General features: G+C 36.4%; 2 protein-coding genes across 7 annotated transcripts in view; one reads left to right on the top strand and one right to left on the bottom strand.

The window, feature by feature from the left end:
• Positions 1 to 8,113, bottom strand: part of IFT88 (intraflagellar transport 88) — a 96,929-nt gene extending 88,816 nt beyond the window's left edge. For 3 of the 5 annotated variants that reach the window (XM_074303685.1, XM_074303683.1, XM_074303687.1), the window contains exons 1-4: positions 7,959 to 8,113; positions 5,147 to 5,242; positions 1,993 to 2,055; positions 978 to 1,034 (exon numbers count right to left, since the gene is read on the bottom strand). In XM_074303685.1, coding sequence (XP_074159786.1) covers positions 978 to 1,034; positions 1,993 to 2,055; positions 5,147 to 5,236 — 210 coding nt within the window. In that variant the 5' untranslated portion in view covers positions 5,237 to 5,242; positions 7,959 to 8,113. The remainder of the gene's footprint in view (positions 1 to 977; positions 1,035 to 1,992; positions 2,056 to 5,146; positions 5,243 to 7,958) is intronic. The other 2 variants (XM_074303686.1, XM_074303684.1) reach the window with 1 other exon arrangement.
• A 1,622-nt stretch (positions 8,114 to 9,735) lies between these two features.
• WDR45 (WD repeat domain 45) lies at positions 9,736 to 13,123 on the top strand. Of its 2 annotated transcripts, none has more exons than XM_074303690.1 (2): positions 9,736 to 11,176; positions 12,407 to 13,123. In XM_074303690.1, exon 1 carries the CDS (start codon positions 10,029 to 10,031, stop codon positions 11,112 to 11,114), a length of 1,086 nt encoding a protein of 361 aa, XP_074159791.1. In that variant the 5' UTR covers positions 9,736 to 10,028; the 3' UTR covers positions 11,115 to 11,176; positions 12,407 to 13,123. The 2 variants fall into 2 exon arrangements, with proteins under 2 accessions (XP_074159791.1, XP_074159792.1); XM_074303691.1 differs by having other exon boundaries at positions 9,738 to 11,176; positions 12,296 to 13,123.
• Positions 13,124 to 15,487: the final 2,364 nt, after the last annotated feature.

Below are 15,487 nucleotides of genomic sequence, written 5' to 3' on the forward strand. Positions count from 1 at the left end.
AACTCAAGCCAGCTCTAGGATCCTGTACATAATGCCTCCTCAATTTGACTTATAAAAAGATATCAGATATTTCAAGATCCATGATTGCATATTGTGGTCACTCATTTACCAAAACAAAAGGTTAATATAGGAAGTCATCTTCATGGGCAGATAATTTCTCTGAACCTTCGTTTCCTCATCCATAAAACTGAGATAATAATGCTTCTAATGCCCACCTTAGTGTCATCATGTGAATAAAAGACATAAAAATGTTTTGCAAACTTTAAAGTACTATACAAATATTTATTGTCGTTATCCTATATTTTGCATACAAATCTTTTTAAACCTCCTTTATTTTTAAGACCAAGAAAAGGTGCCACAAACTAATCTACTTTTTTTTTTCTCAATCTTATATAATTTTACCTCCTTAACATATTACATGTAGAATAGGAACAAACAATTGATAATATGGACCATGTTGCAAAGGTGTATCAGTATATATTGCCTATCCATTTCAGGTTTCATATAGCACTTCCAATGCTCTTATACATAAACAAGATCCAAATATGTGGTTCTGGAACACTTTCTCAGTACTTTGATTCCACATTTAGTACTTCTTAAATGCTTTACATTTAAAATGTTCTAATATTCATAAGGCAAAGATTAAATCCATATAAAATAAAAGAATGGAATCTATACTGGATTTGAGCATGATAGTATTGAAAAATCAAGGGGTAAACTATGCTCATAGAAGTAAAGGAAAACTGCTAAGAAACACACAATATAGGAATTGACCATACTTGACACTTTAATATCCTACCAAATTCTCTGATGGACACAAAAAGTAGAGAACTGTCAAGGAAGGAATACAATTGTCTTCTGGAAAATGTCTTTGAGTGCTCATGACACTTTTAAAGACAGACCTTTTGGTAAGGCCTGTGCTTTAAGGATTTAAAGAGAAAAAAGCCCACTTAATAGCTCATTGAAATAAAACTGACCCCATATCCAGTGGCTATCGGTCGAGTTGCTGCTGTGTTGGGTATTTTGGCAGTTATCTTGAGAAAAAAAGAAAAAATAAAGTAATTTATAGAATGTGTTTTTATAAGCTAGGAAAACAGAACTGTCAAGAAAATGGAAAAGGGTCATGAAGAAGGACTTTTTAATATTATGTACAAGAGTTCATATATGGCTATTTATTTTTTTTTTAAATTATGCTTCTCAGTTGCTCAGGCACTATCATAAAACAAGAGTAGAACCTGCTGCTTACTGTCTCATTTTGGGACACAGGGAATCATAAAATCTCAGAATAGAAGTGTCCTCAAAAGACTAGTCCAATCCACTCCTAACCAGGAATGTGCTTCTACAATGCAAGTAACCAATGATAAGACTCCATTTAAGGGTCTTAAATAAAGGGGAAAGAGTAGTTATGTGGCTCATGGATAGAGCACTGGGCCTGGAGTCAGGAAGACTTGAATTCAAATCTAGTCTCAGACTTTTACTATCTGCATGATGTTTGGCAAGTCACTTAACCTCTTTTTGCCTCAGTTCATCTTAAAATGAGCTGGAGAAAAAAACAGCAAATCCCTTCAGGATCTTTGCCAAAACAAAAACAAACCACAAACACCAATGAAGTCAGGAAGAGTCAGACAAGACTGAACCGGTAAAGACGAAGCCATTCCACTTTTGGAAAATTATATGCCTTTCTCTAAACTGCTTCTGGTTTTTGATGTAGGAAAATTTGTTTTTGATTGTTAACAAGGAATTAATGTGAGTTAAATTCTGGTAAAAATACATGAACTTTTCTAAGGCTACTTGGGATCATTTAGTACAATGGAATGATATTTTATTTAGTAAATGATCTTCCAATAATTTGATGAAATAAACCCGTTTAGAAAAATAAAGCACATTTTAAACAATTAGTGGTTTAGACTAATGTCTCTTTTATAAAAGTATCTGTATTTGCAAACATGTAAGTAAATTCTTCAATTTCCTGTATTAACAAAATTTACTTACTGGAGGCCTTCTGCCATGACTAGTTCTTACAGCCTGCTGAAATGCTGTGTCATTTTCCAGTTCCTAAAATCAAAATGTATTTGTTTAGCATTTAACATGAATTAGGAATTGAAAACAATAAAATTTAATTACTATCTAAAACCTAGTCTTTCATATCTTTCTATAATCTGGTTTACTCCATTATTTCCTATAGTATACAAAAATCCTTAATCCTATTATACAGGTCTTTTACAGCTTTGATTTGTGCTAATCCTCTCAATAAACATTTTCTGGTTGCTTAAAGAGGAATAAAAAATAAAAGTGCAACTTTTCATACTGTCTAAGTGTGGTTTTTAGAGGAAAAACTGCTCAGCTTGGAGTCACTAGTTGTAGATTCAAGGATAACATTTACTTTATGACTCCAGACAAGTCACTAATCTCAGATCCTTATCTATAAGATAGGGATAAAAGCACTTATATTATCTATGTAGCCAGATGTTATAATTTAATCAGATCATTTATGTAAAGTGCTTTGCAAATCTTAAAAACACAATGTAAATAAATGTCAATTATTACTAACTTTTCAAAATCTTAAGGTGCACAAAGGATGAATGTGCAGCTCACTAACATATTAGACTAGTATGGTTTAAGAGATGATTTCATTATTTACATGAATTTTCTTTCATTAAAAAAACAAAACAAAACAAAACAATTTTATGGTTCTCAGTGAACCAAGAAACTTTCCTAACATGTGAATTTTAATGACTGCCTGACAGATTCTTTTTTCTCCTTCCTGAACTTTTTACATCATCGTTATTCCTTTCTCCATCTTATTCTCTTTTTGATTTCTGGATCACAAATTATAACAGATACAAAGTATTAGTTTTAGTAGCTTTTAAGTACCTAAAACTTAAAACCACATAGTTTTAGGGCCTCTTGAATTTAGATGCAGCTGATGTTCCAAACAACCTATCTACCTCTGCCTCAAAGGCCTTCTTCTCAAGCAGGCAAATTTTTATCCCTATAGCCTCCTCAGCTCTTATGGTGTTCTCAGATCTCTTCTCCCTAAGGGAAAAAGCACACAGCCTATTTTCCTTCTCTCTTCAAACCCAGCCTAGGCTATGAGACCCAGAATCACTTTTCTACCTTGCCTCTACCCAGGTAAATTCCTCTCTCCTCCCCATTTCAACTCGCTTTTATTAAAAAGTTTTTCTCCTTGTCAAGGAACAATACAAGTTCTACTTGTATTTGTATCCCCAGTGCTTGCTTAGCACAGAGCCTGGCACAACAGTAAGCTTACTGAATGAACTATATATCTTGCTAGCTATCATCTAGCTATTCATTTATTTTTCTTTCATTCATTCTATCTTTACAAATGATTAGGCAAAGAATATAAAAAGACACTAATACAAAAATTCCAATAGTTGGTCTAATGTTTATTATAGAAAAACATTCTTTCTGTACTTTTAATTGAATTTTATTGAAGATGTATTACATTTTTTTAGGAAAGATATCTTATATTCTACAGAATCTTGAATATTTAAATCCATAATCCAAGTTAAATATAGATATAGAATCTAATGTGGGCTACACATAACATTTAAGATGGGTCAAATAATCACTGTTTGAATTTCAGTAGCTCTCTTCTTGGTTTTCCTCTTTTTAAACAACTGCCACCAGTATTCTTGCTTCCAGCCAATCCTCTATACAAATTGTATGTCAGAAATTTTATAGAAATGGTTAGAAAAAATATATAAAATTATAAAAATGATAGAAATTTCTAAGTCTGGTGCTTCGATCACAGAAAAAAATTTTGTTAATTACTTTAATTAAATTTTATTGAATAAGATACATTAAATTAAATGAGGAAAGTAACCTTATATGTAAAGGCACATAGATTTTAAATAATTGAGTTGTAAAATAACTTTCTAATATTCCAAAATTTACTAATGAAGGGAACATCCAGAAATTTGCGTCTGATTTTCATGTAGGACTCTTGTACTTATATTCAAATAAAGTGTCTGGTGTTCAAGTAATTTACTTTATTCTGATGTCTGGGGACTTTATACCACATTATAAAGATATAACAACTAAGGATGAATTAATAAACAGATTTTCTCATCTTGTTATTCTCTTTAATTTCTTGGTGCTAATAATCACCTCATTGTAAAACACTAATCAGAGAACAGCTTCACTAATCCTTTTAGGATTGGAGGGAGGAAAAAAATAGCTATCAATAAACCAATTAAACAGAATAAGTACTAAGTCAGTGAATAACTTTGGAGATAACTATTTAAATAGTCTTTAAAGTTTATTTTATGGTATATGGTACATATATCATACTTATTACTTTTTTTTTTTTTTGGTAATTTCCTTCCCACTTCTTATATTCATAAACAATTTATTTCAGAGAAAAATCACTTTTCAGTAATTCCTAAAAACTATGAAACTGCAGAAAGAGATGAAGAATTTCTAAATTATTTTGATATTTACTATAAACATTAACTTTTGGCTTTGATAATCTAAAAAGCAAATTAACTTTCCTATCTATTTATCCTATATATATCCTATAGAAACTCCATGAAGAGAAAGACTATGCCATTTTTTGATGTTTGTCAGACTAAAACAATTCCTTGCTTAATAATGTTTGTTGAATATAATTAAATTTTGTTCATTATTTATTTTTCAGTGGTTTGAGAGATCAGTATTTAAGAAGATTTTGCAGTCTTAGACCTAGAAATCACTCAGAAATTGTATTGAGACTGAAGATTGGAAGAGTTTTTCTTTAATACAATAATTCTCACCCTCAAATAAACTTTCTTACCAAAAATGTTGTCATAAATAAAAGTTACGAAAACTAATGAATTTACCACCCATTTAACAAACATTTATTAAGCACTACTAAAAGCAAGAGATTGTATTCTCTTGGGAGAGAGAATGAAAGGGAGAAGCATGAAAAGGGGTAAATGAAAAATAAGAAAATTTCACTAAGCAAACAACTGAAACCCAAAGTAGAATGCAGTTAAGTGTCTTAAGAGAAATTACTAATGGATCTCTGCAAAGGAAAAAATTTGCCATGAGATCTGCATCAATACATTTGAATTAAGAGCAAAAAATTCAGAATGATGAAAGTAACAAAATCTACCAGAATATGGCAATAGCAATAGTATTTTACCTCAGTATCATATGTTGGATTATAATCATTATAACCGGAATAAAGGTCATCTTCATCTGTCTCTGGAGCCAGGTGCACATTTTGCATCATCTGTACCTATGAAGAATTTGATATGCTAAATATGTTCTTAAGCATAAACAAGGGTTTTTAAACAATTCCAAAACCAAAATGTTTCCATGATTTTGACCTGTCTGATTATATTTAACAATTAATGTAGTTCTATATTTTTTTCATATTATCAAAAAACATACTTCCACTTCTGTCCTTTTTTGAAGTAAGGGGTAGAGGTGGTTATCAATTGGCTTTATCTTGAAAAGATCTTTATTTTGTGGGATGGAGAGGTAAGGGTGAGGGAAGCAAATGGAAATAGCTGCTGGCATAATAGGGAAGTATAGTACAAAGTTCACTAGCTCTGGAGTCAAAGAAACTAGGTTCAAAACTTGTTTTTAGTTTTTACTACCACAGTGAATTTATCCAAATCAATTAACCTCGCTAGGCCTATTTCCTCAAATGTAAAATGAAGAGATTTGGACTAGACAGCTTCTATGGTCTCTTTCAGATCTAGAGCTCTGATCCTACATGCAAACAGGGTATCACTAAAATTTTTAAAAAGCACTTAAGGATTGTATATTTGTGACTGTTAAAGTAAACTCCCAGGAGGCTGAGATTTGTTACTAACAAACTTCCTAATTGTTCTATTTAGAATTTTGCTTACATTTAAACTCATTGATTCACAAGCTTAAATAAACTTAGAAAAATCTTTCAGCTGTGTTGTGAACATTTTTAGACAAAAGCCCAGGATTAGACCTGAAAATACTTTAGTGAGAAAATACAAAATAAATACCAAGAAAAGAAAAAAACTTCATGGAACTTCAGAATTGAAAGGAATTATTTCACATCCATCAGTATGGATATTAACTCCATCTGTACAGTTCACAACCCATCCATATGTCTAAATAAGTGGTTAAAAAAAAAGTTATTGGTACCTTTTTGATTTATATCAGTTGTTTCCCAGTTGCCTTCTCAAATGAACTTCCCTTATGACAAATTAACACCAAAAACCAAATCACAGACAAAATAAAGAAAAAAGCTCAGTAGAGTGACCATATTTAACAACGTATACACTATTTTGTCCAAGTTGTACTTTACTTTTCTAATGAGGAAGAAGTTATGTTTCATTATTTGTTATTTAAAACCTTCATCTTTATAGAATTAAGCTCCCTTTTGTAAAGTTTTCATTTATATTCAAGTAATTGTCTATAGTTTTTTGATTTTGCTTATTTTTTCTTCATGCATTCATACCAATCTTTCCTTGTTTTTCTGAATTTGTCTTCATTTTTTAATTGCACATAGTATTATATGAAGATAATGTATCAATTTTATTCTGACATTCACTAAATGATAATGGGCATCCATTTTGCTTTCAGTTCTTTTCTGCCACGAAGAATATTGCTTTGAATATTTTGAAATAAAATAGATGCTTATTTCATCTTTTGACTTCCTTGGGCTAAATAAATGACCCAAAGCCACATCACTGGGTTAAAGGACATGGGTTAGTTTAATTCCTTTCCTTGCATAATTTGAAATTGAAATCCAAAATAGTGGACTAGTTCACAATTCTTCTTACAGTTCTTTCTGTTATGGGCCAGAAATGTGATTTATTCTCAACTTTTGTCTTTAACATGTTAAGTGTTAAGTGAAATCTTAGAAATATTTTAATTTGCATGTCATTTACTATTAGTGATTTGCAACTTGTTTTCATGGAGTCATTTATGGTTTGTAATTCTTATGAAAAGCCTATGTCTTGACCACTTTAGTTTCGTACTTAGTGTGTCAGACTTTTATCAGTGATATTTAATACCTACTTTGTCATTCTTTGATTTATTTACAAAAAAATTTTTTTTTAGTTTTATGCCTCTTGATTAAGTTCTTCTCAACATCCACAGAGGAATGGGTTTGATTTATAACTCCCCCAAACATACACACACAAGTTACCCGAGATGACAGTGTACTTAATGCGGCCATTATTTAATACTTCACTCTTCTCTCTTTCATCAGGTAGATGATTTTCAGGACTCAATTTACATTCAAATTAAAGATGAATATAATTAAGAATTGTGCAAATTTTCCTGCAAAACCTGAGTGAATGAAATGTGTCTTGTCTGGTTTCGAATTTTCTAGACAAAGTGGAACTCTAATCAAGATTAGCTAATGCTGCAGAACTATCCTTAATTAGCTTTTAACAGGCCTCAAAGCAGAAGCTATCAGTTAAGATTATGAAGATGGACTTTATGGGGTGCAGGAAATCAGTAATTTAAATTTTGGCACATTTTGAGCCTGAGGGATCCACAAATCTGGGGACTAAAATCACAAAAGAGGAAGTGATAAAATCCTGTCAAGAATGGACTGGAACCCAGCTCTGTGGGGGATCAGATCCATCTACCTAGAGCTAAAGAGAAGCTACATGGCCCGAGGGATACAGTTGCAGACTTCAATCCGGAAGACCTCGTTTCAAATCCTATCCTGAGTATTTGCCATGGGACCGTGCAGAAGGTTGTTTCACCTCCCCCGTGAGCCTCAATCAGGCATCAGTAACAACACTGTGAGGCTCCACGGAGAGGGTGCAAATGCTTAAAGCGCTCTCAGAATACTAGCTGTGAATGAGCCTAGAACAGGCCGGGGCGGGAGGAAAGGAAGGGGAGGGGAGAGATTTCTACCCTGCCCACGATCCCCGCCGCTCTCCGGAGGCCTGGAGCATCCCTGGCACCGATGGGTGCCGCCCCTCCCGGGTCCCCAGATGTACCCCTCCTACCTCCCGGGGAAAGGGGCGGAATTCCCCGCGGGAAAGGCGGGAGGAAGCAGCAGCTTTCCCGGGAAACGGCAGGGACACGAAAGAGGGAGGCGAGGACCACAGGTCAGCTTTGTGTGGTTGGCAACAGAGGAATCCAAGGAAGCCGCTCCCAGAATGCTCTGCGCGGGAAGAGGGGGCGTGGTCAGACTCTTCGGAGAATGAGGAGGCGGAGCGTGCAATGGGAAGAATGGGACCTAATAGAAGGGGCTAGAGCTCTAGGAAGGAGGGGTGGGACTTTGTTGTGGACTGAGGGGATCGGGTTGAGAGGGATGAGGCTCTAAGAAGGAGGGGCAAAGCTTTAGGTAGGAGGTGTGGCGGGGAAGAGGCGGGGTTCTATGAGGGACTGGGGGAGGCTAGGATAGTTTGTTGTTTAACCAAGCTGTTTTAGAAACTCTTAAGGTGTGGCCTGAAAGTACTCAGGAAAACTAGCAAACTAAAAAAACAAACTCCAAGCCACCAGTCCAAAAGGTTTTCTCAGCACATAGCAGAATTGCAAAAACAAAAACAAAACCCCAAACCGGAAGTAAGATAAATGTCCAAAAATAGGGGCGTGATTAAATAGTGATACTTTAGTGAAAGGTATACTGATGTAATTAAGACTGACATATTAGGAATTCGGAGAAATCTTTAAAAGAGATTAAAAGCCAACAAACTAAGGACATTAATATCGAAAAAGGACACTAGGATCGGAAGGGCAAAGTCTACAATTGAGGATTTGATGTAATTGAAAAGTTAACATCTATTTCTATGTAAATTCCGAGGGGCCAACTGGGTGTTTCCAGTCAAGTGATATGAAAACAAAAGGACCTTACTTGTTTCTATTAGGAATTACATTTACACATAAGGGAAGTGTCAGAGAAATTCTGGATCAAACTGATGGGATTACTCTGTGAGTAGATTTTAGATAATAAATGAAATGTGGGGAATTACTAGGATACATCTAGATAAGTTAACTCCTCTCCTACACAATTCACTCCTCTTCTAAACTATTGTTGTCAAAGGCACTCTCATCCTTTCAGATTCTATGTATAATCAATTCCTAAATCATGTGGCCTCACCTTTTGTTTTGTTTTTTGTCTGATGCTAGATAAACTAGTGGATCGCTGGACCTAGAATCAAGAAATCCAAATTCAAACTTATTAGCCGTGTAATCCTGGGCAAATCATTTAATCTCCCTGCCTCAGTTTCTCCATATATAAGATGAGGAAAATAATAGCACCCATCTCCCAATATTGTTGTTGAGATGGAAATAAGATAATTATAAAGTGCTTAGCACAGTGAATGGAAGCTATGTTATTGTTATTATTTTGCTGGGAAAAATAAATTTAAGCAGCCCTTGCAACCAGTTCACTTTTTTTTTTTTAATTACATTCAGAGGATGTTTAAGGCTCGCAAAGTGCTTTACAAATGCTATTGCCATTTAAAGATGGGGAAACTGAGACGGACAGATTAAATGATTTGTCCAGGATCACAGTTAGTGTCTTGAGGCCGAATTTAAATTCACGTCTTCCTGACTACAGATTCAGTGATCTAGACATCGCTTCCACCTAGCTGCCTTAACCTTCCCAGCTGCCTATCGTATTGCTAGCGGAAAACGTTTTGAATACATTCTCTTCGATCTTCACAACGTCTTGGTAAGGAAGGTAGGACTGATATCTCCTTTTTTTAATCCCTATGTCTTATTACCTCATTCTTTTTATCCCTACTTTACAGGTAAGAAAACTGAGGCGGAAAGGTAGTTTAGGTGACTTGCAGGTATTAAGCGTCCAAGGCAGGCTTCTCTCACAGGTCTCCCAATCTCCAAGTCTCGGGTAGTAGCGTCTGCGGGCGGAACTCCTGGAAGGCGGAACTGCAAGCGTGTGGGAACAAGCATCCGGAGATAGCGGAGAGAATGAACAACTTGAGGGGTGGGGCTTCGCTCTTTTTCCCTATAGTCTCGAGCTTCGACTCCGGTCGGGCAGTCTTGTCTGGCCTCGGCGGGACTCGGCACTTATAACTCCTCCTCCCCTCTCCCCTGGTCGGAACTTCGCCATGGCTCAGAAGCCGCCACTCCGCGGGATGACCAGCCTGCGCTTCAACCAGGACCAGAGTTGTTTTTGTTGTGCCATGGAGACGGGCGTCCGGATCTACAATGTGGAGCCGCTGATGGAGAAGGGTCACCTGGATCACGAACAGGTGGGCAGCGTGGCGCTGGTGGAGATGCTCCACCGCTCCAATCTGCTGGCCATAGTGGGCGGCGGCGGCAGCCCCAAGTTCTCCGAGATCTCGGTGCTGGTGTGGGACGACGCCCGCGAGGGCCGAGACAGCCAGGACAAACTGGTGCTCGAGTTTACCTTCACCAAGCCCGCTCTGGCCGTGCGCATGCGGCACGACAAGATCGTCATCGTCCTGCGAAACCGCATCTACGTCTACTCCTTCCCCAACGACCCGCAGAAGCTATTCGAGTTCGACACCCGCGACAACCCCAAGGGCCTGTGCGATCTCTGCCCCAGCCTGGAAAAGCAGCTGCTGGTGTTCCCGGGCCACAAGTGCGGCAGCCTCCAGCTAGTGGATCTGGCGAGCACCAAGCCCGGCACGTCGTCGGCGCCCTTCACCATCAACGCGCACCAGAGCGAGGTGGCCTGTGTGTCCCTCAACCAGCCGGGCACCGTGGTGGCGTCCGCCTCGCAAAAAGGCACCCTCATCCGCCTCTTCGACACACAGACCAAGGAGAAGCTGGTGGAGCTGCGGCGCGGCACCGACCCGGCCACCCTTTACTGCATCAACTTCAGCCACGATTCCTCCTTCCTCTGCGCCTCCAGTGACAAGGGCACCGTCCATGTCTTCGCCCTGAAAGACACCAGACTCAACCGGAGATCCGCCCTGGCTCGGGTGGGCAAGGTGGGCCCCATGATCGGCCAGTACGTGGACTCGCAGTGGAGCTTGGCCAGCTTCACCGTCCCCGCGGAGTCCGCCTGCATCTGTGCTTTTGGCCGGAACACGTCCAAGAACGTCAACTCCGTCATTGCCATCTGCGTGGACGGTACTTTTCACAAGTACGTCTTCACCCCAGATGGGAACTGTAACCGGGAGGCCTTTGATGTGTACTTGGACATCTGCGACGACGACGACTTCTGAGAGACCCTGCCTCCCGCTCCTCCCCACCCCCCACCTCGCTGGGGGCCTTCTCGCTCATTCAGGTGAGGCAGGGTAGAATCCTTCAGCTTTAGGACTAGAAAGGATCTCAAATATAGCTCCCTCATTTTTCATTTGCTGCAGAAATAAGTCCCAATCACAATGCCTGGCACAAAGTAAGTTTAAATGCCCTGTCATTCCATCTACCTATCTATACATCTACTTAATTCTCTCTGCAACGCCTTATTTCTATTGTCTTTATATCTCCTATCTCCAGCTCTATACTTATATTTGTTTCTATTTCTTTTTCTCAGTCTTTCAGTTCCTGTCACTATCTACCTTTCCATCTGGCTACCTGTCATTTCATCTATTACCATCTGGAAGATTTGGGGGGAAGTGTATGAGGTAGATGGTAGAAGTTTGTCCTGTTGAAGAAACAGACTTCACTCCCTCTCCTGGGGAGAGAAGGAAATAAATCCATCAGTAAGAAAAGATATGTGAAGATGATTTTTCGTATTTTAATTATAATTGGAAGTCTTTTATTTCCTCTTTGGGAAAATGTGAGGGAGGAAGAATTTTAAAATTGAGTAATTTCTTATTTGGATGCACTAAGAACTAGATAATAAGAATGCAAATGAAAAAATAACAGGGTCTCTGCTCTCCTGGTGTTTATAATTAGTTATTAGGGAAGGGATGGGGTAACAAACGGGTAAATATAACATGTCAAGGTGTTCAAATCTCTCAAAACCTCATCATTGTACTTTCTAATATGCCATATAATTATTTATCTCTTCCTTATGGATTGTAATCTCTTTGCAAGAGTTGATTTAATAAATATTTGTTTTATTTGCCTCTTTTAGTGTAAACTTATTCCCCATACCTCTTAAGTTAATAAGATACAGGCAATTGGCAGCAGAATTACATTTTTTAAATTACTCATCAATGTGAGTATTCTCTATCACTTTATAACCATTCCACACCTTCTGATTCACTCTGATTTCCTTTATAATCCTATAGTCTATAGGCTTCATCCTACTGTCAAAAGAGGCCTATAATCCCCCCCCCCAAGGTAATCCTAATTTTATAGGTTCAGTTCGTCAAAATGCATAAGTATGCACAGTGCCCAGGGTGTTCATCCTTTTTCTCTCTTGCTCCATGACTGACCCACTTCCTTTTTTGATCAGGTGTTGCCTGGATGATATCCTTAAACCACTTCTGACATGCAGGTAGGTCATTGTTGGAAATGGTGCTTTGGCCTACTTGTGCTCACAACACACCTTTCCATTGCCTTTTAGTTGACCTGCAATTTTGATTTGCCGGAGATTGTGATATTCCAGCATTCACAGCCATACCATGCTGCATCGCCACGAAAACTGGTTTTTGAAAGCTGGGATTTTGTGTCAAGGAGCAGCCTGGTATCATTTAAAAGACTGGAATTTTTCAAATACAATGCAGCTTCTCTTGCAGTTATTCAATTCTGAGCCCAACTTATTGACCAGTGAGCAGCATATCATAATCTGGACAATAGGACTTTTTGATGCCTTTGTTGTACTCTTGAGTAATCATGGATCTGTGAAGAAGCTTAATTGGGACTTGACACAATCAGTATGCTATTATTCTAAAAGAGGAACATCTGTCCCCTAAGGCATTCCAGAAGCATCTATATGGACCCTATCCTCCATGATGGTGGCAAACAGCTTTAGTAAGCATTGTTTTATGCTTTACTTCACATTAATAATCAGGGTTATTGAACAGTTAAGATCTTGTATGATCTTTAACACATACATGAGAATCTTGTTGGAGGGAACCTTTTAAAGGTTGTGTTTTGCCTTTTTTAAATCAGCAAATAATAAATATGAGATCTTTTATCCTTTGTAAATTTCAGTTAATCATGTGATATCTTCTGTCAGTTTCATCTGTCAATACTCTTGAGGCTATCCTCAATATTATTTGGCCATAATATTTTGAAATTTTAATACTTCTTTTTCATTTTAGTAAAACCTTTTTGTTGAGATTGTTTCATTTACAGTTACAAATATATCACTTTTTTTCCCCCAGCAAGTAATAACTTCCAACACAGATTTTTAGAAGAAAAGCAATTCAGCAAAACAAATACTTCAACTGAATATGAAAGATATACGATATTCTATACCTTCACAAAGAGGATTATTTTCTTAATTTTTCTTGGAACAAAACTCATTCATTGTAATTATAGCAAAAAAAAATCAATATTGTACTTTGCATTGAGTCCTAATATTCCAGAAACAATTTTATTTAAGGTTAATCTAATTCTAAGACATTTCTGATAAGGATGTCCAAAAATGAGTTTTCTCATGTCCTCTAATGTTTGGTCAAAGCCAGTATAGGTACCTTTTGAAGTAATGGTTCTCAAACCATTTGTCTCTGGACCTTTTTGTACTCCTAAATTTTTGAGGACCACAGAACTTGTGTTTATTTGGATTATATCTATTATTATTTGCCATATTAGAAATTAAAATTAATATATTTCATTCACTTAAACAGTTTATGAGATAATTTTTCCTTTAAAAAGAGAGAAGTGGTATTACATTTTTTATGGTATTATATTTACTTATATTTATTTACTTTAGTTTCTGGCATAATGGAAAACTACTAAATTCTCATTTGCTTCTGCATTCCATCAATTGTAATTGATTTTTAGTTGAAGTATATGAAGAATTATGTTTGCTATACACTTGGTTGGAAAGGAAAGGAATATTTTAGTAGGCAAAGAACATTTTAGTTTTATGAAAAGTAGTTTTGACCTTAAGTATCCCCCCTGAAACTACCTTTAGGGACCCTCCCTTAGACCATACTGAGAACCTTTGGTTTAGAAAATCAAGATATTAACAATATAGTTCTGAGTTATCATTTTGAATATTTGAACAATTATATCTAATTTTCTTCCTAGAAGACTTCCAGAGGAATGTGTGGGTTTTCCCCATAGGCGTATATGGAAAATCTCAACTAAATTAAAGATTTGAATGCTTTCCACTGAATGGAAATAGCTTTTCCTCATGAAATAAACCCTTTCGGGTCAGAGAGAGATTGCCTTTAAAGGGCAGATGAAGTGCCCTTGTTAAATTCATATTTAAAATTTCATAACAATGTGCTTCTACACCTTTTACATTGTTTCAATGTAAATGTGCTTTACTCTTCTTAACACAGTGATTCATGTTCATTTTGTTTAAGACATTCAGCTTTATTCCTGGTTCTTTGTAACCACAAAAGAATGCTGCCATTAATGTTTTTAGTATATATATTTGGTCGCTAAATGACCAATAGAAAGAATTATAAAACTGGAGTCAAAAAGACCAGAGTTCAATTCCCATCACATATTCAGTTGCTGTGTGACTTTGAAGGAGTCACTTAAACCTCAATTTCCTCAACTGTAAAATAGGGATAATAATAGCACCTACTTCACAAAGGTTTTTGTGAGTATTAAATAATCCAATATTTATAAAATACTTAGCAGTAGACACTACATAAATGTTACCCATTACTACAGGTTTTTTTTCATATTCCTTTGGGTATATGATAAATATTGAGGTTGTCATGTAAAAAACATTTGTTCTTTCTTTTCTTTTTTTTCTTTTTTTTTTTTTTTTTTAGCAATTAGTTGGGCCAATGCACAGCTTTACCAAAAGTGTATTGGTGTGCTTGTCTTTACATGGCCCCAGTGACTATTTCTATCATTTGCTATCTTTATCAATTTCCTAGTTGTGAAGGAAAACTTCAGAGCTATTTTGATTTGTTTTGTAATTACTAGTAACTTGGCTATTAATAGTTTGCAATTATTTTGAGAAATATTTATGTATTGAGAAAAGGCTTTTGGACCTTCAGGACTTTAAAAATGCATTAGTTTTCAGTCATTCTTGATTGCCATGTTCTCTGCTTAGCAAAGTGATCAAGAAATTGGTTAAGATACTTTCTGAGGGCCCTTGGCTTCTATATTCTGATAGTTATTTTATGTTATTGAAACTTGGAAAAAAAAACGTTAGTGTTAATATCTCTGCCTTTTGCACTTCCCATTTTGGGGATCTTTTCTCATACTGAAGCTGTTAATTGTGAGCAGTATCTTTTTTTTTTTCCTTAGCAAATAGGATTCTTTCTTCATATGTCGATCTCCTGAAATCTACCCTGGGTTCAAAATACTCAAATGCTCATGAACCCCACCAGTGTTTCTTTTACAAAATAACACTTAATTAGAATCATGTGATAGGCAAGATGAAAGAGGTATTTTCCAAATTTCTTTAGGTCCCAAACCTTTTGAAAAAAGAAAATGCACATGAGATTTAGAATACCTAACACCATATCCATAAAATAAGAAACAACACACAAAAGTTAAAACCATGAAA

The sequence above is a fragment of the Sminthopsis crassicaudata genome, chromosome 3 (genome assembly GCF_048593235.1).
Source record: "Sminthopsis crassicaudata isolate SCR6 chromosome 3, ASM4859323v1, whole genome shotgun sequence".
Taxonomy (NCBI): domain Eukaryota; kingdom Metazoa; phylum Chordata; class Mammalia; order Dasyuromorphia; family Dasyuridae; genus Sminthopsis; species Sminthopsis crassicaudata.

Bases quoted from the DNA above. Each gene is read 5' to 3' on its own strand.
- WDR45 (XM_074303690.1), top strand. From the start codon at position 10,029: ATGGCTCAGAAGCCGCCACTCCGCGGGATGACCAGCCTGCGCTTCAAC.